Source organism: Hemibagrus wyckioides, linkage group LG02 (assembly GCF_019097595.1).
Source record: "Hemibagrus wyckioides isolate EC202008001 linkage group LG02, SWU_Hwy_1.0, whole genome shotgun sequence".
Lineage (NCBI taxonomy): Eukaryota > Metazoa > Chordata > Actinopteri > Siluriformes > Bagridae > Hemibagrus > Hemibagrus wyckioides.
Window position 1 is genome coordinate 16,806,512 of NC_080711.1, and position 25,526 is coordinate 16,832,037.

Sequence of the window (25,526 nt, forward strand, 5' to 3'; positions counted from 1 at the left end):
CAGGATGGTTACGCAGGAAGGAAAATATGAACTTGCACCAAAGCCCTGAATAGCTGAGGCCTACACTTTCCTATTCTTTCCACCATGGCGCTCACAAGGAGGAAAGCAGGCAGAAAGCAGGAGCAGGGGGGTTGATTATTCCCATATGTGCATATAGACACCTGATATTTCTCCCAGTGGGTGGATCAGCATTCCCTGTCACTGACACAGATGCACTCTTCATCTGTTAAACCCCTGTACCTAACTGCACAAAACTGAGGTTGTCAATTTTTTTTTTACCATTTAGAGCTGTACCATTTATTTCTGGCCAATTCTAAACTGCGGTAATTTAGCTAATGTAATCAAACCGCCATCTGGAAAGAAATCTGTTCAGAAAAGGATTATTTAAATAAACACATTTGGACAAACATTCTTACTCATATGTAAAGCACTGATGTCATCTGCAGCTTGGTCCCACAGCCTACATGGGAGTGAATATTTATTTGCCAAGCCGTGTGATAGATGCGGCCCATCCTCTCCTCCCCACCTTCCTACTATAACTGCACAAGCTGATTATTTCATCTGCTCTACAGCTGAATGGTTCGATCAGTAGAGAAGTGACCTCACTGTCCTCCCACTCTCAGATGACCAGAACACGATGGATTGAGTCATATTCCACAAATTACTGGGCAATACTAGTGTTTATTAGGTTTAGATCAGCATTTACTACTTTCTAGCTTTCAGCAAGAAAGTCGCTGCCAGATGTTGTTATGCTCAGAGCCTAGGCCTCCACGTGTCTGCCATTGAATTACACAATAACGGCAATAACTTCCTTTACTTGAGGTAGTTTTGTATTTGCAGGCAAACAAACTATGCCTGAAAATTAGCCTGAGGTTGTTGATCAGCAACTCATTCGACTTCTTTTCCTCTTGTCACACATAATTACTAGGAGGGAAGTGCCAGGGGTTCAAACATAGAAAAACATTCCATGGTGCCTTGTCAGTAGTAGAACGAATATTTGGTTGTCTTTACACCTTGGAAAGTGACAGACAAGACCAGTGAGTACGCTGGTACTTTAATTCCTGAAGGCTGAAATGTTTACATCTTGCACTTCTAGCTCTTCACATTCAACACCCCATGAACTAGCCATAAACACAAGGAGAGTTATTAGAGAACAGGAAAACATTGTCAGACTTACTGGAAAAAAATAAAAGGGGAATTTTCAAGGTGATTGCTCTGGAGCTGACAGTTTTTTTTTTTATGGTTCTCCTGCAAACTTCAGTGAACTTGTGTGTTTGTAAAATAGTTTTTCTGACTGATTTACTGGCATCGGTGAGTCACTGGGTCATGTGTAGGTCTGTCCATGTCCAGTCCAGAGGGTGAGAGTTTGTTTAGACAGTCGGTGTAGTGCCAGACTGTCTTCAGTCCTCGTTTTCATGAGCAGCTGTGACCAACTTTGGAGTCGCCTGAGATGCAGATGGGAGGAGGAAGGAGATTTTTTTTTTACCCACTGTTATTTACAGTAGTTCTATATTGTTAAGGTAATTAAACTTAATTAAAAATGTCAGCTTGTAATTATTAAATGTTTCAGTAGACTTCAGGGGCATAGCATCCTGTCATGTTAATCAAGCACCAGACACTGGCAGTGTGCAGAGCAGCTGTTAGTAGTAATAGTAATATTTTTAGTATAAAAAAAACCCAACCTGATATTCATGCTCTCTTGTGCAGTGTATGATTGTGACCATAACAGTACATGGGCAGTACATCAAACTGCAGCCTATAACAACAGTACATGTGCTGGTGTCAGTTACAATCCAAACTTTGTAAAAGTTTTGCATTTCATTACATTTACGCTATTTGGAGGATTATTATTCAGAGCGACTTACATTTATCTCATTTATGCAACTGAGCACATGATGGGTTAAGGGTCTTACTCAGGGGCCCAGCAGTGGTGGTTTTGCAGTGCTGGGATTTGATCTTTGAACCTTCCAGTCAGTAGTCAAACATCTTAGCCACTGAGCTACCACTACCTCAGTAGTTTTAACTGCATCAGAGTACAAATTTATAAAAAAAAATCTCATTGGTTTAAAAAACATGATAATACATATTTATAAGATTTACAGATATGTGCACTAAGGCTGGGTAAGATGACTATCGCATTGATATTGTGATTAATTAAGTAACAGTGCTGAGTGTATCTGAGATATAGTAGATATTGTGATCTTTTTTTTTCATGTACTTTAAAGATAATTACTAAACTGAAAGTGGCTGATTTTATTTTTTTTCTTTTCCATTGTGAAATAATTTATTATTTATTAAATTAAAAATGCATTTCATATAAATTAGATTATAAATAATATACAATCATCATTTATATAAGGACAGAAATGACTGTTTCATGTTCTGATGCCCTCGGGCCACAACGCTTTTAGAAACATTCTTGCTTGTGAATACGTCAAGCAATACATAAACTTGTCTTAAATGACACTATCAGCTAGAAATTCATAAATCATGATCATTAAATGTTTAATTATAAAGAGGCCATGTGCTTGCACTCTTTTATGTATAACATTTAAATGTAATGGTACTGGTGAATCAGTGATGGGTTTCTCGCCTACCATGCAGAAGGCCAGGTTCAATTCCCAGCCAGTGCCCAAACCCCAGCCAGTGCCCAAATCCCAGCCACTGGATGTATTGCCGGTCCCAAGCCCAGATAAAAAATGGGAGGGTTGTGTCAGGAAGGGCATCAGGTGTAAAACCTGTGCCAAGTTGTTGTGCAGCCCAGTTGGTCCGCAGTGGTGACCCCTCACACATGTAGGTAGCAGCCGAAAGATCAACAACAACATTTAAATGTAATGTGCCCTGTGTTTAGTTTTTTATGTGTTATCTATTTTAATCTTTAAATAAGTCTTTAAATAATTTGGGGACTTGTGCATTTATTTACATTAATAAACCCTGGGCCAGTCATTAAAGTAAATAGAAATGAGGGATTCATTTCTGAGGTATGTGTTTTTTTGTTTGGTGTTTAGCTCTACCTCTTTTTTTGTGGTTTGATCCATCACACTTTTAGGTTCTGTCTGATCACATTATTGACTCTCGTGACTGGCTTGTTATCTCCTGAACACTTATAGCAACACTGTTTTCGTAGTTATGACGTTTATTCAAGATTATTCAAGACTGTGCACCACAGACACGTGTTTATGCATCTTGTATTCCGGATTTAGAAAATATTTGGATTGCTTCTAATGAATTGTCATCTGTCTGGATGTCAACAAAAGGTCTATAGTCCTAGTGGCTTTCCAGTGGCTTTGATAAAAGAATGATACACCATGAGTTACAGCCCTTTGTGACATTTTGATGAGGTCGGTTCAGTGTAGAGGTTTATGTGGGCGTGTACGGATTTGAAACATTCCTCATCATGTTCTTTGGACCCAGAAGCGCACAGTGCAAGCGCTTCTCAAACAGGCTGTAATTTAATGACATGAATAAAACAGCTCATATTGTCCAGCTTGATGTCTTAGTGTTGCTGGCTGTAATTAGGTCTGGTTGAAGCAGAGTGAATCTCCAGATCTGATTTAAGTAAGTGTGGCATGTGGCATCACTCCTCCAGAGAGAAAGAGAGAGGGAGAGGAGAGATAAGATTCCATTCTTATGAAATCAGTTCCAACTGGTTCCAAAGCGTGATGTCCTCCTCCCCACCCAAACTCCCTCTCGACCCTGAAAAACAAAGAGCATCACGGTTCATGCCTTCATCCTTCAAACAATCTCATCAGTACTCTGCCTCACAATCAAAGAGATGTCTAAACTTCAATAGTGCGACAAATAGTGTTAAAATATGTAGACGGAAATGTAGAAAAATTATTATATTCGAAGTATTTTAGTGATGTTTTTAATTTAGCTGTTATATATTTTATGTTTAGTGTTTGTAGACAGGACTACAGAAATGTCTGGAACTATTCATCTGATATTTGAGAGAAAATGCAGAAATACACTCTACACATTGTGTAATGTCTTTATAATTCGGACTTGCTCTGTTTCTGCCAGCAACCACACAAAATTACCTCGCACACAAATAACAAGTCATCCGATCACAAATGTTGCACAGAAAAAGAATCAGATTCATGCTTCTTTCAGTGTGTTTGTGAGTCGTATTATTATTTGAGAATATTATTTTTAGTTCAGTTTATTTGTACTCTTTTCTTTTTGTTAACTATACAATTCTTGATGTGCAGAAAAGGAAAATAGGAAAGTAAAATAATAACATTTCTGTTATTAATATACAGATATTGGTCCTACTTCCTGTATATAAATGTATATGTATATAATAAGACTTTTGAGTGCTTGCACTGAGAGCATCATGAAAAACATTTTATATAAAAACAGCTGTATTTCCAGTCAGTGTCAATGTCACTACAGTAAAATTTCAACTGTTCTGCAGTCTTGGCAGGTGTCAAAAACATTGTTTTTCCTGTCATAATAAAAATGAACATGTTGAACAGTAGTGGAAAGCCTGCCACCGAATATACTAGCCTGCCTCCGAATAATACTAATATACTACTACAAAATATTACTTTTAAAGTATGAAGTCATTAAATGTTTGGTCTTGAGGGTCAAAACTTGGCTCAGTATCTTAAGATTACAGAATTGTCATATGGAACCTTATAATTGTCTGAAATTCTCTCTCTCTCTCTCTCTCTCTCTCTCTCTCTCTCTCTAACTGTGTACTGTGTTCTCTCTTCCTTGTTCATATTAGTCACTCATTGTCTCACACAGTGACTGTGTGTGGCTGAGAAATTACCTGCATGCATTTTGGCTTATATTTGTATATTGACTGTTGGGAAAAGGCGGAGCCTGCCTTGACACCATTTAACTTCAGGCCTCTTTTGGTGGACAACACACATGGTCTTTCTTGTTCCCCTGCCTGTCATTTGTTTTTCCTTCTCTTTCTGTTCTTACATTATTCTGGCCCTGCTCTAAAGTGTCAGCAGCAGTAGATCAGCTTGTTCTTATTATCCAGCCCTGCTGCCATGTCATGTGTTCTTCCTCCCCCTTGTTCTGGGTCAGTGACAGCCTGCCCATAAAAATGACAGCCCTAATTTTGAAAGATGTGGCCAGCAAACCTCATGTTACATGGAAACACCGTGGCGCCTGAGGAACCATGGGTCCTTTTGGGCCCTGGTGTTTTTCACACAACTTATACTCATATTCAGGCATTTGCCTCTGGTTTGGCAAGCTAATTACAGTTCCAGAATTTAGGACCTTTCCTGGCAATAAACCATCAGCGCACTCGTAGCACGTATTTTCCATCAATGGCCTGTTTTTGTCCGATATCCAGTAATGGCAGAAAATCTGAAAATGATGATCAAGCATGAAATGTCACCCTGGAAGAATGGAGAGTGGACAGAGTCGATTTCTTTCTTTATTTTTTGCCTCTTCCATTGCCTTTATTCTTTAATTCCTGGCACAGTTTGAAATCTTTTGGTTGAGTATTTGCAAATGATGAATGCTGAAAAGTCATTGTAGCCATACAGACACATCACCCTGCTCACATTCTCTTTGGTTTTAGATTTTCACAGAGAGATGCAGTTTTTTTTTACTGTGTTTTCTGCTAGGCTTGGCTGAGGGACTGTTGTAGAGTGAATGGCTTTAGCTTTCTTTATAGTTTGAAAAATATTATTGTCATTTTTCCCACCAAAGATATTTTTCAACACATAGAAAAAGTCCTTCACAGACCCTGTACTGGATGTAATACAGGTTGCCTTATGTACATCAGTACATGTCTATACACAGAAGAACATGATAGAGTGCAGTTACTGAGGTGTCCATAGATATTGGCTTGATATCAGGTTAATAATATGATGTCAATCCTCTTAAGAGGTAATGGCAGCACTGTTGCTTGGATGTTCCTTGGAAACAGAGTATATGGCCTACACCAAGAGTGTCCAATCTTATCCACAAAGGGCTGGACTTTTTACTTTCTGTCCTGTTTTTTTTCTACAAATAATCATATATAAAATATTTTAAACTTTCACATAACAGTTTGACTATATCAGAAATATAGCATAATATTAATGTTGGTTATTTTCTCTTTACAGTGCTCTCAAGTTCTTTATAGCAACAAGGATTCTCGTGTTGTCTGGGTGAAAGGTGATCATATCCTCACTACAGGATTTAATCAGGTAATACTCTATTTGTTATTTCACACACACACACACACACACACACATTTTATGTTAAACAAACTGTGTCAATTTTTACTTGGTCCTTAGTTCTGTTGTGTCTTATATATTTATGTATCTTATGTTGTACCATGGTCCTGACAAACGTTTTCCAGGTTTCCAGATTATAAAAAATTTTTATTTTTAAATATTGTTTAAATTGTACCAATATATATTTTTGAAATGGCAATAAAAGGGTCTTGACTTGACACACACATATACATTATTACACCTATTACACACACACAATATTTATGTGTGTGTGTGGTGTGTCTCAGAATCGGCAGCAGGAGGTGCGGCTGTGGGATTACAGGAAGCTGAACTCTTCTCTGAGCTCTGCATCTTTAGCCACCTCCAGTGGGTGAGTCTCAACATGAAACACATACACTGTCCACTGTCCAGGTGCTCTATGATATCACTGCTGGTGTGTGAGTGTGTGTGTGTGTTTGTGTGTTTGTTGTTTATGTGTGTGTAGAGTAGAGTACAGAGAGTAGAGAGCACTTCTTAATTCCCCAAGGAGAAATTTGTTGTGTGTGTGTGGGTTTGGGAGTGTGCAAGTGGCCATATAGCACATTTAACTTTAATCAGGACCCTGCTGAAATGGACAAACACCCTAGATATTGGATTTTTTTTTTAAATTCTTTTTCTTTTTTCCCTTGTCATTTACTTTTTCGTTTAATTGAAATGGAGAATGAAATATGTTGTAAAACATAAGTAAAATAAGTAAATATTCTAAAAATGGCACACAATAAAAATAGCAAACTGAAAGGAGCTCCAATTAATCACACACTTTAATGGAAAGACAGGAACACACACAAGTTATATTTAGTTATGTTTGATTCGTAGCACAGGGTATTTCTCATCATCTACCAGTATTGGTCCCAAAATTGTAATAAAGCACAAAACCTCACATTTAGAAGAATGAAGAGTGGATAACACACACACACACACAGGAAGTGGGAAGAAACACTGTGGACAGAATTAGAGGGAGGGAAGTAGTGAAATGTGGTGTTTATATAGCAATGTTGTGGCACTGCTATGGTAGCAGCTATGTGGTTCTGCTCTAGAGGACAGTAGGGAGGAGAATGCTGCTGGCTGAGGCTCCACTCACACTTGGAGGTATGGAAGGAAGAAGAGGGGAAATACATAGGATGGGGTCTTTAAGGATAGTGGCACTTTCACTCCTTTAACATGGTCTTTACTAATGTGTAGAGGTATTTACTAAGCAAAGTTCTTAGTTGTAATATGACTACTTTGGCCTCTTTGTTTGGCTGAGAATTCGGTGTTTATTTTAAATGACTCCAAATGGCCTCTTCTGGCAGCCCAACAACCCACGTTTTACCTCTCTCATTTCCTCTGGGTTTTTGTTAAGCAGATAGCTAACCTTATGTAACACAGAGAAATCCCCCTGATAAATTGCCCTGAACATTGTGTACTAATGTTAAAATCATAGGCCTTGTTAACTCTTATGAAATATTTATATTTACAACAGCAGTGCTGTTCTCCATGTTGTGTTGTGCCAAAACTAAACAAAACTATCACAAAGTACTAAAATGGACGCACACTCAGCTTGATTAGTGTGCAGTGTGTTCTTTCTTTGTCACTAAGCTTGTGCCAGTGCAGTAGCCACAGGATGAGGAATGTTGCAGCTTGCACAGCTGATTGTGGACTATGTGTCAGAGTGCTGGGGTTAGACTGAAGAATGTACCATGTGCTTGTTTTTCTATAGCTGAGCAGTGCTGCATAATCTGTTGACAAGCTGTGTGACCTCCGAGGTATTTGCACATTAACGCTGAACCCTTACTATGCCTATGCTATACATATTTACACTGTTCATTTAAACATGTTGGAATATTTTATGTGAATCATTTATTTTAAATCATCTTTTGATTCCTGGATCTAATAATAAGTAAGTAAAATGAAACTAAGATAAATTATTTCACCTTTTAATGTGATATAGCAAACAAAATTAAAGTGAAAACAGAAAGAAAAGTTTTGGGGAAATTTTATAAAGAAAAGAAATGCAATAACCTGCCTGCATGAATATATAGACTCTTTAATAATTGGGCATATGTCTGTGCTCAGAATGATCACATTCAAAGGCTTGTTCAAAAGCAATGATCATACTCCTTTCATCGGTGACATGATTCTGATTAAATATAGATATAAATAAAGATCAACTGCTGAAGCAAAGAGCTTTGAAAGCATATACAGGGTATCACTGTTAAAAAGCTATCATTCAGGAAATAGGGACAACAGAAATTCTAAAAATAAAATTAGATGGAAGACCAACATCAACAAATGGAAAAATGGGGCACTGCATTCAGGTGCAAGTTCTCTTTAGATGGGACTGTGGCTCTGGTCAAGATAGTGGGAATCATATACCAACCTATAATAGTACAAAACTTTCAGGTCTCTTTTAGACAGCTGAATATAAGCAAAGGTTTCCAGCAAAACAATGACCCAAAGTACAAATCCAAACCAACTAAGCAATGACTTCAGAAGAAGTAGTTCAACATTTTGGAATGGTGCAGTCAGAGCCCAGATCTCAATCCTATCAAAAACTCATGGAATGTCTAGAAGGGGGCTGTGTAGTGACAGTCCCTTCCCTACTGGATAGACCTGGAGCATTTTTTTCACAAGAAAGAGTAGAAAAAATGTTTCGGAAAATTACCAAAACAAGATGTGCTATGCTGCCAGATTTGTACCCAAAATGACTGAATGCTATATTATAAGGAAACTAAAGCATTTCTATTTATTTTTCACCTGAATTTTGTTGGTTCACATTAAAGGTGGAAAATATATCAACTGTTGCTTGCCTTTTGTTATTACATTACATTATCAGCAACTTTTTAGCTTAGGCACTTAGCTTTCTGGGCAATCAAGACATGCAACATACTAAATAATATATTGCAAGGCTCATATATGCATGCAATTATTGGCGATAATAAGTTAGTATTAACCTTGACTCCCAGTCGTCAATTTATAATTCTTTTTGGCCTATTTTTAAAAATATCCCCTGACTTGCATTATCCTGTGGGCCACGTGACCAGCAATGACTACATTTAAATGCAATTACCATGAAATATAAAAGAATGTCTGTTACTGATCTGCATATTTGGCTCTAGTGAATGGTGCAGGATCTTGGTCATGGGCATTATTCTCGCAGATGAGAGTTCAGATCAGAATCCGAATATTTGAATAAATGTGAATCAGATGTTAACTTAGGGTGAATATATTCACCAAAATATTTGCAAAAATACCCTCCATGGTTTCAGCAATTCATCTAGTTTCTGAACTGGTTTCGGGTAGGGTGTACGGTAACAAATAAACTCCAACAGAGATGAAATTCCAACAGTATACCTAACTCCTAGATTTCAGCCAAGGTTTTCTGGCACCTCAGGAAGTGTAAGTTCAGTACAAAGCTAAAGCACAGCTAAACACAGCTAAAATCCAATACAGCTAAAGGTTAGCTATATAATATAGCTAAAGTATACAGTTAATGTGTTCCCATTAAGAAGGAGAAAAACCATTGTCTACACCCAGTGACACACTGGATTGACGCTTAATAAAGTTATGAGTGGGTAAGTCTGTGACTGCAGCACAGTTTTTTTAATCTTGGAGAAAAGCCACATACCTCAGGCTCTTGCAAATGAGAACAGTCCCTAATCATCCACCCCCTACAGCTCATATGCCCTGCCAAGGCACCAAAAAATTAGCCCTGTCCTGCTTTGTGTGCTTTATTCAGTGCCCTTTTTTATGGGGTTCGTATGAATAACCAAAGGCAGAGTAGTTTTGCATTGTTTTGCAACTGCATTATGGGATTGCTCATTAGTTTGGGATACTGAATGCAAACTATTTTTACTATGCCTTTTATTTGGCATTGTTGCTTTGTAAAAAAAAATGCTGATTTCTGCCAGACTTGATTTGAATCAGTTTAATAAAATATCATGTGTCTTAAAGAATTTATGTTGTAGTAGAGCAGCTTTTTATAAGAAAGCCAGATTATGTGCTCTTCTCACATGTCCCAAGAGTTTCTCAACCGTCTTTCCTCCATCTAACTAGACTATATTTTTTGTCTCCCACATAGTGTAGAATTGTAGTCCCTTTTGTCTGAGATGCTTCTTAATTTAGCACTTTCACACTTTGGGTACCTAACTAGGTCTATTAATTTCCTATATATGTGGTAATTATTGTCTGATTAAAAGTGCAACGAGCTTTGTGAGAGGACATTTATTTTAATTTTTAATGGACTGACATTGTTGTGTGTTTACATTCTCTCTTATCTGCTCTGTTCATCTCACCTTCTGTATCTCCACCCAGCTGCTACCTAATTGCTCCTATATACATTATCCTAATGAGTTAAAATGGACCAAATGGCATAGTTACAATCAAAGAACTTTACAGTTTCACTCAATTAAAATCAGCATTAGCCATTGCAGCTATATCATATCATTTCCTTCCAGTGTCCTGTTAAATTTCTGTCCACTCCCCACTTCCGCTTTCAGGGTAGCTGACACATGAAGCACATTAGTTATTTAAACACTGTTATGCTCTACATTAGACCTTAAATAGACCTTGGTGGGTTTAGATATAGTGTTACTTAATAGACAGTACAGTAGAGAGATCACTATCTTGACTAATTGTCAGGAATTACAGAAAATATCACTAAACATGTTTCTTACACACAGCCACTTGTTGACCACATGATCTCTATGTAAACAGAACTCAGATTCAACATAAGACCCTGGACAGTTATGCTACACTGAAATCTTCCACTGGATCTAGGGAAGATATTTCCTGTGTCTATTTTGATTTTACAAGCATGATTTTCAACCATGGATTGCATTTTCATATGTGGCATTATAAATACAGTGCCTTGCAAATGTTACCTTCAGATTCTGGATATGGATTACAAATGACACAGATGCACATATTTTTTTCATAGGTTTATTACAAACCAAAAAATTAAACCTGAAAAATGCTGCTTGCATGAGTACAACCCCTTCAAACTAGTACTTGGTAGGAGCATGTTTTGCTGAAATTGTGTAGAAAGTGATCTTTGCCCATTGTTCCTGGAAGATTCTTCTAGTTGATTGGATATTGTTTACTGACTCCAACTTTCAAATATTGCTATAGATTCTCAATGATCTAGACTGGCTTGGGCACGTAGAACATTCACATTTTGCTTTTAACCACTTCTATATTGCTTTGGCCTAGTGTTGACCTGGAATATTGACCTACTGACAGGTGAAGTTTCTCCCTGGTTTAATTTTTAGCAAATTGGAACAGGTTCTCTTGTAATACCCCTGTATTCTACATCCATTCTCTCTTTAATTTTGACAAAAAAAACAAACAAACCAAGGTCTGGTGACAACAACAAGTGACTGCCACCCCCAGATTTCATTGTAGGGATAGTGTTAAGTTATGGACTGCATTATGTTTGCACTTTATATAGTGCTTTGAAACTTGCAAAAATACAGTACCTTGAGTTTCTCTGTTCAGACTGTGGAACCTGGTGTGTGAGGGTGTGAAGGAAGTCTTGAGAGGCAGGCAGAATTTTAACTCCGCTCCAGGCTCCGGAGTCATGCCCCTACTATATTGTGCTTTGTTATATGGCTCTTATTCAGCAGCTTTTTTTTTTTTTTTTTTTTTTGCACCAACCTTGCATGTAGTCTTCATTGAAGCAGAGCTACTAAAATGGTTGTCTGCACCTTCACCCAACTCTCAGCCTCATACTCACACCAGTCTCTAACTTCTTTTGTATTGAGGGAGGGCTTTTTAGGTCTGAGTAATGTTTGGAGTAATGCTTTTGAAAATTCATTGTAAGAGAGCATAAGTTTGCAATAAAAATGCTTACAGAACAATACGTCTATTTATCAATTTTTATACAGACATCTGCTTGAATCCAGGGGGATTCAATAGCCATGATGTAATTGTCATAATTAATTAGTGCTTCATTTTGTATGGCATTTTTCATATTTCCTCTTAAACTCCTTCTGTGAGTTCTTTATATATTAAGACTTCTTGGCATCCTAAAGGTTTCTGGTCTACAACCCTGTGTAAAGAGAAAACACTCTCTTTTAGGGTTCTACATAGACCTTTAAGGTTTTCCCATTGGGCAGATTTTTTAAAACTGCTTTCAGATATGCAGAGTTTAGTCTGTCTGAAACAAGCCCTTGTGCATTTGCACCACCTGCCCTGTATTAGGGCTTAAATGGGCCTTTAGGGTGCGGATGCAACGTGACTAAAGAGTCAACTCAGAAGGAAGCTCAGTACCTTCACTACTTATCTGCAATTATTGAAAAGCATCACTAGATGTGTTGTATACACTCAACCAAATGGCCCCAAATTTTCTCCAAATGCTCTTTCCAATCTTCAGAATATCCTAATAAATTTGTTTTTTAAACTTTACCAACTGCTCATTCAACAGGAGCTCGCAGATCTATCCTGGCCGTTTCAGCTATTTTGCAAGGTTAAGTTGATCTCATTGCTCTTGTTGTTTCATGGACTACTTGGTTTAGCAATGATATTCGGCCAGACCTTGGCTCAGCCGGCCGGTGTAATCATCACAAACCCTCTTTAATCAGCTTGGTTGCGTAAGTCTCATAAGTAACGGCTTATCCCTTCCTGTACATAGATTCAATCCCTCTCTTTTCCTCTCAGAAGCTGCATCAGACAGAGATGCAAGATGTGGTCTCTCTCTGGGATTAAGGGCAGGTGTTCAGGGTACTAGCTGACCTCAGCTCTTGGATTTACATGTGGTATGTGTTTGGTCAGTGATACAATAGTCCCATTTTCTACCATCAAGGTTTTTTCTTACTCCAACAAACTGTCTTAGAAGTTCTTTCTGCTGATCCAGGCAGAACCAGTGAGGAGTAGCCCAGTTGTGGTTTAACCATCATAGCTTTGAGAGATTACTGAAGAGAAGTGCTGCTTGGCCTGAGAAGTGGCTGTTACTTGCTGGCCAATTGAGTATCTGAGTCATTTTGGGTTTAAGCTATCAGTCAAGGTAATCATAGGCTTCATGACAGTATGACGCAAAATTGGGAGCTTTGGAAATCTCAGGTTTTATTTTTATATGAAGTGTTTTTTTTTTTATTATTTTACCTGGGCAGTTTTCCACCTCCATTATTTATTCAATTCTTCATTTTGTGGGTAATTTTCTCATATTAGTGTGTCCTCTTAAAATGGGTGTGAAAACAATTCCTGAGTCAAACCCAACAGCAGAAAGTGAATCAAATATGGTGTGTATCTTAGCAAAGGAAAGAGCTGTAGCATGGAAGAAATGTATGGTGATTTATAAAAAATATTATTTTTATTATTATATCTTATTTATATAAATATATACTTTATTTAGCACGTTCTCGATGGTTTGTTTATTTTTTTACACACTTGGCAAAGGTTTGTTTATCTTTTTCCTGTCGTTGTATTTGTGACCATTTTTTGTACATTTTTGCCCTTCATGACCTTCAGCCTATGTTTTCACTTTCAGGCTTATTCAAATATGTGCAACATGAAACCAAATCAAATAGCAAACAAACCCAACCATTTTGCTCTGATTTGCAAATGGAGTAATAGCAGTGAATGTGCCCTGATAGTAAAAAATCAGAACTGTCCGTTACACTATCTGAGAGCACTGTTATATTTCTTATTTGCATTTGGAATAGCCATGCAATGAGAGCATAGGTCTATACTGCGGATTTTTTTAGTAGATGAATAATCAGGCTTAAATGGCCATGTGCTGAAGTCATCTGTGTAATGATGATGGCTCTGAATCATGCCATTTAAGACTCGCCTGCTTTCTTTTCTCGCCTGTATTCAGTAGCTTATTCTGGACTGTGTGTGTGTGTGTGTGTGTACAGTATGTATATATGTATGTGTGTGTGTGTGCGTGTGTATTTATTTGTGTTGGAGGAGCAGCATGGGCAAGTTTGGCAACCCAGGCAGAACGGATGAGTGGATCTAGTGCAATCATTATTCACTACACATGAATGAAATGCAATGTGATAGGCCTCCCAACTCCATTTTTCCCCTCCATGAAAACAGAGATGATATGGAGAAATGCCTTCTCTCCATCTTCCTCATCTTTCTCTCACCAAAAGAGCTCTTTGTGTGTTTGTGCTGTTACTGTCACTCTCATTCTTGAGCCAAAGGGTCTGTGGTTTAGAGCTCCTGTGTATAAGTGAAGGTTTGTGACTAGAGCCAGCGTGTTGAATGGCATCCCTCACTCTGCACTCATAAAGGGAACAAACCTGTTTCCTATTAGGTTCCTGCTTTCCTGTGCTGCCAGGGTTTCAGTGGCCCACATACTGCAGCCATCCAGCAGTGACAGGTCACCATCCACATATACACACATGCAGCCAATTACTGCTCTCAATTCTAACTCACTTCTTTTAAATTGCACAGTTAAATTGATGCAGTGGAAAAGCTAGGTTTATTTCATTAGGAAAACCTGGAGGATTGCATTTTTAAGTAAGAAAATTAAACCTGTAAATTGGTTTTTTTTCTTACCACTGCAAGGAAAACAGCTGCAATAATGGTTATAAATAAATGTCATGCCATGGAGACATTATACAAAACTCATTTAATAAGTTCCCAAATGTGAGTGCTATTAAAAGTACTCATTCTTCAAGGTCTCTTATTCTCAGTTACTGTAGTCATGCTACACGTTTAGTCATTTTATTTAGCATCCAATCAAGTTCTTCAATGTCAATGTCAGAATCATCCCTGACCATGACCCTCACATACTATAGTTCTCTATCTATCTTGTGCTTCTGAAAATTTCTCAGCCACCATACTGCTGTGTTGAACTTGTTGAGGTTTCCTGTTCCAACATGACTGCACACCAGTGCACAAAGCAAGGATAAAGACATGGATGAGCGAGTTTGGTGTGGAGGAACTTGACTGGCCTGCACAGAGTCCTGACCTCAAATGGATAGAACACCTTTGGGATGAATTAGAGCGGAGACTGTGAGCCAGACCTTCTCGTCCAAACATCAGCGCCTGACCTCACAAATGTGCTCATAGAGGAATGGTCAAAAATTCCCATAAACACACTCCTAAACCTTGTGGAAGCCTTCCCAGAACAGTTGAAGTTGTTATAGCTGCAGAGAGCGGGCCAACTCTACATTAAACCCTATGGATTAAGAATGGGATGTCATTAAAGTTCATGTGCATGTAAAGGCAGATGTCCCAAAACCTTTGGCAATATAGTGTATATTTATCAAATATGTGCAGTTAAAAAAAATAAATGCTCAAATTCTTGATCAGCCCTTTTCTATGACTATATGAGCATCTCAAAAAAATCTGTCTAGCCTCTTCTCTTTCAAATATATTCCAAATCTATAATCTGTCATTTTTCCATTTTTAAATGATAATCTTCTGCAGGCCATCACTTGTACAAACATCATTGGCTGTGTAGATACATTGGCAGTATTTCAGTGCAAGAATTTTACTGGCTGTTGACAAGTGGCATGTGCATCGGTCTAGTCGCATATCCCTGGAGAGATTTGTTTGTCTACAAGATTACACGTAGTCCTGTGGGAGACATTTTAGTGCCGGAACGTGGAGGACTTACTTCCTTGCCCTCACATGCATTTAATTTGTCTGCGTTCACTGCTGCACTCCTGTCAAGCTGATGTTTTAATTGGTCATTAGACCAGCCTTTGGAAACACACTGTGATTAGTTGAAGTGGTTGGATATACTAGCTGTCAGTGTTCAAATGTGCTGTTGTCTTTGTGTGGTTTGGTTTTTAACATTCAAACTTTTTAAACTTATTCACACCAACTTCATAGCCCTAGCATTCCTATACTGTTAGCCACATTACCATGACTGGTTGGTAACATTGCTTAAAATGAGCTTTCAGCTGGGTTGAAAATCACTGAAAGGACTAAATAAGATGGGTGTAAAAGGAGATGAGGCCCAGCAGCTTTGAAAGAACAACAGTCCTCGTTCATCTGTTCATCATGGCAGTATTATGATAACATGCTGCACTCTGCACACCTGGCTGAGGGGTTCTGGGTGAGGACCACAAATCTACAGTATAAGCAAATACAGCATCAAAATGTCATTTCCTTCCAAAAAAACTAAAGAGTAAAGTAACAGAGGAGAGAGAGAGAGAGAGAGAGAGAGAGAATTACTAAAAAAGAAAGCTATAAAAGGATGAATGAGGGGAAAAAGATGATGAATGAAGATAATGAATTAAATAATGTTAAAGAAGTCTAAATAAAATTAAGGTATTGTCTATTTAACTATTAGTATTCTATTAAATACAGAGAAGTGTAAAAAAGTCAAAGAAAAGGTAATCAAATCACCATGGAGCACTACTCAGTAAAGCAGCTTTTATCTATCACTTCATTAAGAGCTCTGGGTTCAAACTGGATTTGAGGATTTTCCCAGTGATGTTTGCTTTAAGAGAAATTGCTTTGTCAGTTCATTTTTGTTGGTCGGTGTGGCTCATTTTTGTTTTAGCTCATTTTCTTTGGTCGGTGTGGACTTTTGAGCTGAGTCTTTTCAATACTTCTGTCCCAGCTACTGTGTAGGCAGCTCAGGTTGCAAACCTTTGATGTCTCAGTTTTTTGTGTTAGATTTTAAATAAAATTAAAGGAGACAGTTTAGTAATTATGAAATCCCCCAGTTAGGGGTTTAGTCATTACAAACCCACAAACTGAGACTTTGGGGAAAGTTTTATGTCTAGGTGATTGGCATTATAATATCTTGCATATTATACTATCTACATCCATCTATGTCTATCTGTGTATACATAAGCATGATTATAATGAACTTCTTTTCTATGGCATCACTGAGCACTGAATGTCTTTATTCACTCATCCATCCTATCATGGTGAACTGACTTTTACAATAAGAGCCACAGGTTCCTTTGTTGCTCATATACCAGTTCAAGCATGAGGGTTAGATAGTCTGGAGGAGCAACATTCCCACAAACACACACACACACACACAAAGCCTTTCTCATCATTGCCATTCGGTTCTTGTGGCTTTTTCCAATAGGCATACTTTTAGAGTTGATAGAAAAGCATTATGTCCATGTGCACAGGGAGACTAGAATGTGGGCTTGAGTACAGAATCACAGAATCTGCATAAAACAGTATAAATCTTAGCCAGTTGACATGCTTTCCAGAGGTATACTGAATATTCATTGTTAGCTAATATTATACATTTATGGGAGTACACAAAATAATGTTTCTGTATTTAGAAGTGTATGAAATGGTTCTCCCCCTGTTTGCATATGATTAAAGGCTGTAAAATAATTTATACTCATGCCTTATATGTAATCTGTTGATAACATGTCATTTGTACATTTTGCTTGCACTTTACTGCCTCACTCATTGACGCTTTGCACTGTTTTGCATTTCTGGTTAGATGCCAGTTTGTTTTGTACTTGAACAGTAACGATAAACTTGAATCTGATCTAATCAAATGTTATATGGAATCATATCTTTTCATATCCATCAAATCTTTTAAACTGCCTTGCAGCTTGTTTGTTTGCTTATTTATTTATTTATATTTAAGTTTGTAGTTTCCCAAATTTTTCATGTAGTGTAATATAATACTCATCATCTTATAAATGATAAAGTGTAACAGAAAAGAAAAATAGCACACTATGAAGGCACAGGAAAATAAATCTTACAGTCCATTCACACACCATCCTTGGGCTGTTTTGATGCTTCAATCATTTGCTAAAGTGCATAAAATGGGTAGATATTTTTGACATTAGTATCTTCCTGTGGTTTAGTAATTCACATTGCACTGATTTTCAAATGCAACCATTATTTTTTTGCATGCATGCAAGGGTATCCATGTCTGGTCAGGAATTAGGTGTGTTTGATGAGGATCATTTTTTTGGTAGACCACAGTGCTGCAGCTGTGTACCAATGGAGTTTTCATGTCTGCTTAAAATCGAAGAAACAAATGTTTGATTGGTCTGCACCAAACAAGGTAGGTGTGAAAAGTCCTTAGGTATCATTGATACCAACAGCCTCCCCAAAGCTACACTTAAAAAAAAGAAAAAAAAATTGTAGTGTTGGTTGGCTTTGAGCTATGGCCTGTGTGACCCGTAGCAGGGAGATGTGAGAAAAAATATCACTGGACAAGGCACAAAGCTCCTCACATGAGAAATTTTGGAGAACGACACAAAGCAAGAGGCCCTGATTCAGAGAAAAAAACATTTAGGAAAGGGGTTTTTGTTTTTATAGGCTGACAGGGCTAAAGAGTGTGTAGTGGGCTCACATGTACGTATATTGAAGGATGAGCATGCAGGTGCTGTGGCTAGTTGCCTTTATGGTGGATGGGACACTTTTCTTATAGAAGTTCTGACCACTGGATTGTATGGTCACCAGTTACCAAAAAGCGGACATATAGACATATAGAGCAAGCACACTCTCCTGTTGTTATTCATTTCACATCATGTTTCAATTTATGAAACAAAGATGACTGCTTTGTTCATGGTCAGAAGTCTCTTTAGTGGCTCAATTCATTCCTACTGTTGAGTGACTAACCCTAACCCTAACCCTAACCCTAGTGACTGAGTTACTGTTGAGTGACTGTTCAGTTTTGTTTGGGACATGTAAACTGGATCCTCACTATCCAATTGTGCAAAAAAAACATGCCCTTTTTTAATCTTAAACAATCTTTGCACGGTTTTGACCTGCAGCAGCAGTGTTTGAAGAGAAAGAAGAGTTACTGTAGCACAAAATAGCTGAAAAAAATGTCAGAATGCACAGTACACAGCATCACATCTTGTAGACCTGTTCTGATATGTTATCTGTCACTGAAAGCACCTATAATTGCCATGTGGGCATCATAACTGGACCATGGAGCAATGGAAAAAGATGGCCTGGTCTGATTAATCACATTTTATTTACAACATGCTGGTTGTGTGTGCGCTGCTTACCTGGGGGAGATATGGCACCTGGATGCACTATGAGAACAAGGCAAGTTGGCAATGGTCTGCTGGAAACCGTGGGTCCTGGAATTTATCTGGTTATTACTTTGACACATACTACCTACTTAAACATTGTTGCAGACAATGTACACCAATTCATAGCAATGGTATTCCTTAATGGCACTGCAAAAATTGTGCGGGAATGGTTGGGGAACATGACAGAGTTTAAGGTGTTGCCTTGCCCTTCAAATTCCCCAGATTTCAATTTGATTGAGCATCTGTGGGATGTGCTGGATAAACCCCTTATAGGATCTGTTGCTAATATCTTGCTGCCATACCACAGCACATCTTCAGAGGTTTTGTGGAATCCATGCTTCAGCAGGTCAGAGCTGTTTTGGTGGCACAAGAGAGACCTGTACATATAAGTAAAAGTGTGGTCTTTTCAGTTTTACCGCAGACGAATCATACTACTCTCTGAGCCTGACCACAGCAGTGCCAAAACCAGACTTTTCAAGCTATGCAATTTTGAGCCCCTTTTAACTATCCAGTCAGATATGGGAAAGAAAAAATGTTTCTTTTTCCATTTGCCAAGGCACCCCCCACCCCCCAACTCCCCATCACACACACACAACACCCTTCCATTCTTAAACCACCTTTTGGCAGCAGCAGCAATCAAAATGTATAGCTCTTTATGTCAGTAAGGGAGTGCTGGCTGGAGTTTGCATGGTCTCATGTTGACCTTTCTGCAGTTCCTTTTTAATTACATCTCTTCAGAGGTTAAAAAAAATTTGCACTGATGGATTTAGAAGCTGTTGTGGGTTAGGGGCCGGATGGTACAGGGCTCACGGCGTGCTGGTGTGCGATGAGAGTTGAGGGGTACCACACATGGAACGGCTGCTCTTCAGCCTGATCAGCATTTTTCTCCATGGACACACATTGGCGCGCAGCCTTGGCATTAGGAGATGAGGCGTATGGCCACGTTTGTGTTTATGTGGTGCCAGAGTGCTCCACTGGATAGCCTTATTACAGGGAAGAGGAAAATCTGTGCACACGACTGGGCCAAACCACGACTGCAGCTTCGAGTCCTGAGAGACAGAGCTAGCTCGCAAGAAACATAGCTAGTGAATATAGTTATTGAATGTTTGTAACACATTCAGAAAACTAAGCACACATTTTTTATGGATTTTATATATGTAATATTTATATTTTAGCATAAACTGTTAAATCATTTTTATTATGAAACACACCAAAGATTTTGTTTCTTTAAATTACATTTTTCTTATGCTTTACTTTTTCTTCATTTTGTCGCAGGGGCATTGCACTTATATATACAACCTTTGCAGTCAACTGCAAGGCCTTAAAATAATGGTGTGTAGAAGTAGCTGACAAATTAATACGTCACTTATGTGACACATTACCCAACACTCATAAGTTTTTATACACAACATTGCAATTTTGTTGTTGTTTTGACGGATGATTTACACAAATGAATAAATTAAATTAATAACATGAAGGGATAAATAAGGATTATATTTTTTTGTAAAGCTGCTTTGTCACAATGTCCATTTTATACAAATAAATTTAGGAGAGATAAAGGGAGAGATTAATTAATTTATTCAATTAATTATACATTTCTATTTCTTCAGTAAATGCTTTATCCTGCTTGGTGTCAGTAAGGCCTGGTTTTGGCCACCTTGGCCCTATCCAAGATTGTTACTCCTGATTGTCTTGACAGCTCGCTGTATAAACTTAAGCTTGATTGGCTTGACAACAGCTAATAAAGGATTTAGTGTTTCCTGAGCTGCCATTCAGCTGAACAATGATGTAGCAGATTTTAAATGTCCAGGCGTTTCCTGCAATCAAAGTGAGTGAGAGAACATCCGGAGCTCTGTGAAACCTCCATGTGGGACATGTCTGATTATAATGCCTGTTTGTTCTAAGGGTACTGCCTTCCCGTTCTTGCTGGGGCAAAGGACAGGGGATGAGATCAGGGGTCATGAAGTATGCAACTTCAAGACATTTTTTTTTCTTTGTTGCCAAGAGTAGCCATGCAGTTTGCTGACATTCGGCTTCACTTGTTTTGTGCACACTTTACTAAAAATCCATACACACACAGCTATCAACTCTTTTGTTGATTTCCATGTTGGCTCATGCTTCTGACACACAGATGAGAAACTTGTCTTTTGTGCCAGGTCATCATGAAAGCCAGCAGATTTACTAAAACCAGCTGACGAATAAGACCTTAAGCATTCACTAAACTTAGACAGATAAGATTAAAGTTAGGTAGTGCTGAACATAAAGATATGACATGTCAGAAATGTCATCTTTGTCAAAAAGTTGCCATACAATACCCAGCCAAGACCATCAGTTGAAATAACACTTATATTTTTTGTGTGTTTAATTATAATATGTATGTAAGTGCATATATAGGCACTTCCTACCTACATTTTCTCTTTTTGTCCTATTCTACATCTACAGTAAAATAACCCCATCTACACAGATCTGGGCTTAACGTGTCTGCCAAACGAGTTTTGTCACACTTGCCTTTGTGTGTGCATGTGTCAGGATATGTGTATATGTAGCAAAACCAACGGCTGTTTTCATCTGGACAGACAGGTTGGCATGATGAAATAAGCCATTTCTAAACTCAGGTGCATTAAAGGTCTTGTACTTGCTCCAGACTAACCATATAACAACCAGCTACACATTATGTGTTTATAAATATATGTTCCGAACCAGGTTCTAAACATAGGATCCAGGCTTTTGGGTTTTCTTGAATTATTGATTTCACCAGATGCTGGTGAGAAAACATTGAAACCATGTCGGTGTTTTGCAAAAAACTGAGTGCTGAACTTTCATAAGAGCCAAGACTTATTTTTCTCAATAGTCTCTTACTGGGTTTGTTACCTAGATACCATCCTAGTCAGCATAGTGCAGGGCAGAAACAACAATAGTAAAGCAAGAGATACAATTAGTGCATGTTGATGTTTACACTGTGGGGGAGATTAGGCAGGAACTGTTTGTCTGTCTTTGCCAATTGAAGCTAATTAGATGCAGATGTGTTTTAGGGAGATCTGCTTCAGTGTTAGGTTTTGGTTTAATTATAGGCACTTTTTTTTTCTCAACCAGCTGTTCTATCACACTCTGACCCCTCTCCACCCTTCCCTGTCTGGAATGTTACTCTCTATTATTAATGCCAGATTTCAGACTTCCATAGGATTTCCAGATTTCCAAATTTCCAAATGTAAAAAGAACTATTCCTTCTACCTTCTGTCTTTTTTGTTGCCCATGTTTTGTTGCATGCTTTGTTGTTGTTCTGAAATGAAAAGCTTAAGAGTGCTCCATGGTAACAAATCTGTTGTGATTTGATGCTTAATAGTCCTGAGCTTGTTTTTGGCAAAACATCCTGTCCTTTAATATTCAATACATTTACTCTGAAGAGTGCTGATTTCTTACATACAAGCTTTTGCACATAATACTTACTTTCTCCTTACTCTTTCTTCTTGTAATTTTCTATCCCAGAAAATAGTCAAACCACCATCTCATCTTTATGTAGCATCTTATACCCACTCCACTGTTGTCTCTTGGGGCAGGTGGGACAGAACCCCACCATTTATATCATCCATCCACCAAATATTCATTTTCATAAAGTAATTTCAATCATGACTTCATTCTGAATGAAATGAATAAGCGTTTATTGATGTGAAATGGAAGTAGGTAGGTTTGGTCTTTGCAGATTAGATCTGCTATGCTTTGCAGGTGCTGCTGCTGCTGGGCGAGTGCAGCGACTTGCCCTGTCGAACCTGTTCAAACATAAAAAAAAAATCATGGGATACTTTAAAATACTCTGCAGCTGCCATAATGCCAAAGTTTATTTGCAGACAGTGTGCAGATGATATACAGAGCCAGTTCTGTTGTAAGATATATAGCAAAGATTAAAAGAGCCAGAGGGAGATTGTAGAATACACCAGAAATACATGTGAAATACTTGTTTCCCCACTCAGAGTCTGAGACTACAAGTGAAGAAAAATGAAAATGAAAATTCTAGACTTGTATACTGCAGGGGTTCCCAAACTTTTTAATTTTAGGACCCACTAAGACAAGTGCAGTCAATCTCAAGACCCAGCATAATATTTTTTAAATATGGGGAAAAACTCATCCTGATTTACAATTAGGATTTAGTAGTGTGTGTGTGTGTGTGTTTAATTTAAATGATTCCTTTGAAAAAAGAATCGGCTCTTAAGAGTCGTTTGCTCATTATCAGACTGGTTTTGTTTAATTTACTGCCACGTAAATCTAGCTGCAGCTAAGTGACTTTGTGTGACCCACCTTTGTTCACTGTGTGACCCAGAAGTGGGATGTGACCCACAGTTTGAAAACTCCTGGTATACTGGATGACAGTCTGTGGCCAAATTTCAACAACCTACTATAGGGTTAGTCTAAATATTCACAAGATGGTAGTATATAGCATAGGGCAAGTTTAATAACCTGTCAGATTCATTTTGTTTAAAGGGATGTTATTAATACTGGCCTGCCCCACTGAAATCTCGGGCCATGAGCCACTGCAGAATCCAAGCACTGCCAAGCTGCTGCTGTTAGACTGTTTTGCAAGGCACTTAATCCACTCTGCTTCAGAGGCACTGTTCCATAGCTAATCCAGCACTCTGTCTTCATTGTACTGGACATTTGTACATGTATAATAACAATGTAGGATCTCTGGAGGCTTGTGTGCCCAAAGGTTCTTCAGTGCTACATACATTATTTTGTCTTCTTTTTTTTTTACAGCTACACAAACAAAAAAGTCATGTTTACTAATGTCACCGTAGCAAGGCCCTAATCTCTGGTTTAATGACATGGCACTCACAAACCCAAAGCCAAGGCATAGTGTGTGAGCAGGAATAGTATCGATCACATTAATGTTTATTGATAGTTATAAAAACTCAAAAAAGTGTAAAAACAAATAGCTGCTCCCATGCCAATCTTTTAATAAACACATTTAATAAAGAAGACTGTTGTATTTCAGCAGAATCCTTTTATTCAGTCTTTATAATATAAGGTCTGTCACTATTCACCATTAGCCCACTGTTGTATTTTAGAGATAAATGAATTGTCTTATAGTACGTTAGTATCATTTCGGAAAAATATTTACTCTGTAATTAATATTTACTCTGTAATTTACTCTGTAATATTTACTCTAATTTCTGTGGAATTTTTTGAAGATAATTTGGAAAAAAACAGGCTTTTGTAATTACAATGGATTCTTTGAAAGTTTAAGCCTAAGCATTAAGTTTGGTACAGAGCCAGAATGCCTGGTCTCTTAAATTCAGAGAATAATAGGAGCCTTTTATTGAAGGCTTGAATGGAGAGAGGCACACACTTTCATACACACTCAGGTACATGCCACCATCCACACACAGGGTAGGCAGTGTTCTGGGGGTTGAGGGATCTCCTGTGATTGATATGGTGTTGAACTCCAATCACTGATTCATTCCTTTGCCTGCTCTCAGTTTGTCTTTTTTCATTACTACATTATGCTATTGTCATTATTAATGTGTGTGTGTGTGTGTGTGTGTGTGTGTGTGCATGTGTGTTTGGTTGTTCTGTAAAACACTGCTGGGCTGTTTTATATGTTTGTGTAAATCTGCGTTTTAACAAGAGTTTGCAGCTGAATTGTTGTTCTTTTGCCAATGCTAGAAGGAGATTTTGTGTGGGCTTGTTTTTATATCTTTGTGGAAACCAGTATATCTGCCAGTTTTGGCCTGATGGGCACATTTTTGTGTCCCCAGAGGTGAAACTGTTTTTTTCTTTACAAAAACTGCCTCTTATACATCATATAGATGCCCCCCTCCTTCTTCTTTTTTTTCTTCATCTTCTTCTTCTTTTTTCCTTTTCATATTTTAAATGAGGTTAAGGTTAGGACTAGATTTAGATGTCACTGAAAGGTCAGGTGTGAGTGGAGGAATAGTAAGACAAACGTTTCTTTGTGTGTGTATGTGTTAAATTCCATTAAGCGCTCCAGCTAGACCTACCTGTAAAATATCTGGGTGGTCAGTCAGAGGCATGTGGTATTATTTGTTTGAATAACAAACAATATTAACTTGTTGAATGTGGGTGAGGGGAGACAATTACAGTGAAATTTGATCATTTAGATTTAGATATGCTAATGTGATCCCGTTCTTCTTTTGCCTGAAGCTTTCTCCATAAAGCAAAAATAATAATAATAATAATAATAATAATAATAATAATAATAATAATAATAATAATAATAATAATAAGAATACCTTCCTGTCTCACTCTTAATCCTAAACAGTCTTAAACAGTAAAAAGTTCTGGGTGGTGCTCTTTATGTTCTTTTACATGGCTGCCTGGTACCTCAGGGAAGTTTTCAAACCACTCTTCCTGAGTAATACTTACTGTACCA

The 25,526-nt window shown here is 37.9% G+C and overlaps 2 protein-coding genes across 2 annotated transcripts in view; both read left to right on the forward strand.

The window, feature by feature from the left end:
• coro7 (coronin 7) overlaps window positions 1-25,526 on the forward strand; it is a 104,819-nt gene that overhangs the window by 39,601 nt on the left and 39,692 nt on the right. Inside the window, exons 8-9 of the mRNA XM_058410423.1 lie at window positions 6,075-6,158; window positions 6,476-6,558. Coding sequence (XP_058266406.1) covers window positions 6,075-6,158; window positions 6,476-6,558 — 167 coding nt within the window. The remainder of the gene's footprint in view (window positions 1-6,074; window positions 6,159-6,475; window positions 6,559-25,526) is intronic.
• pam16 (presequence translocase associated motor 16) overlaps window positions 3,486-25,526 on the forward strand; it is a 68,983-nt gene continuing 46,942 nt past the window's right edge. Inside the window, exon 1 of the mRNA XM_058410692.1 lies at window positions 3,486-3,495. The gene's annotated coding sequence lies outside the window, so the exon portion shown is untranslated. The remainder of the gene's footprint in view (window positions 3,496-25,526) is intronic.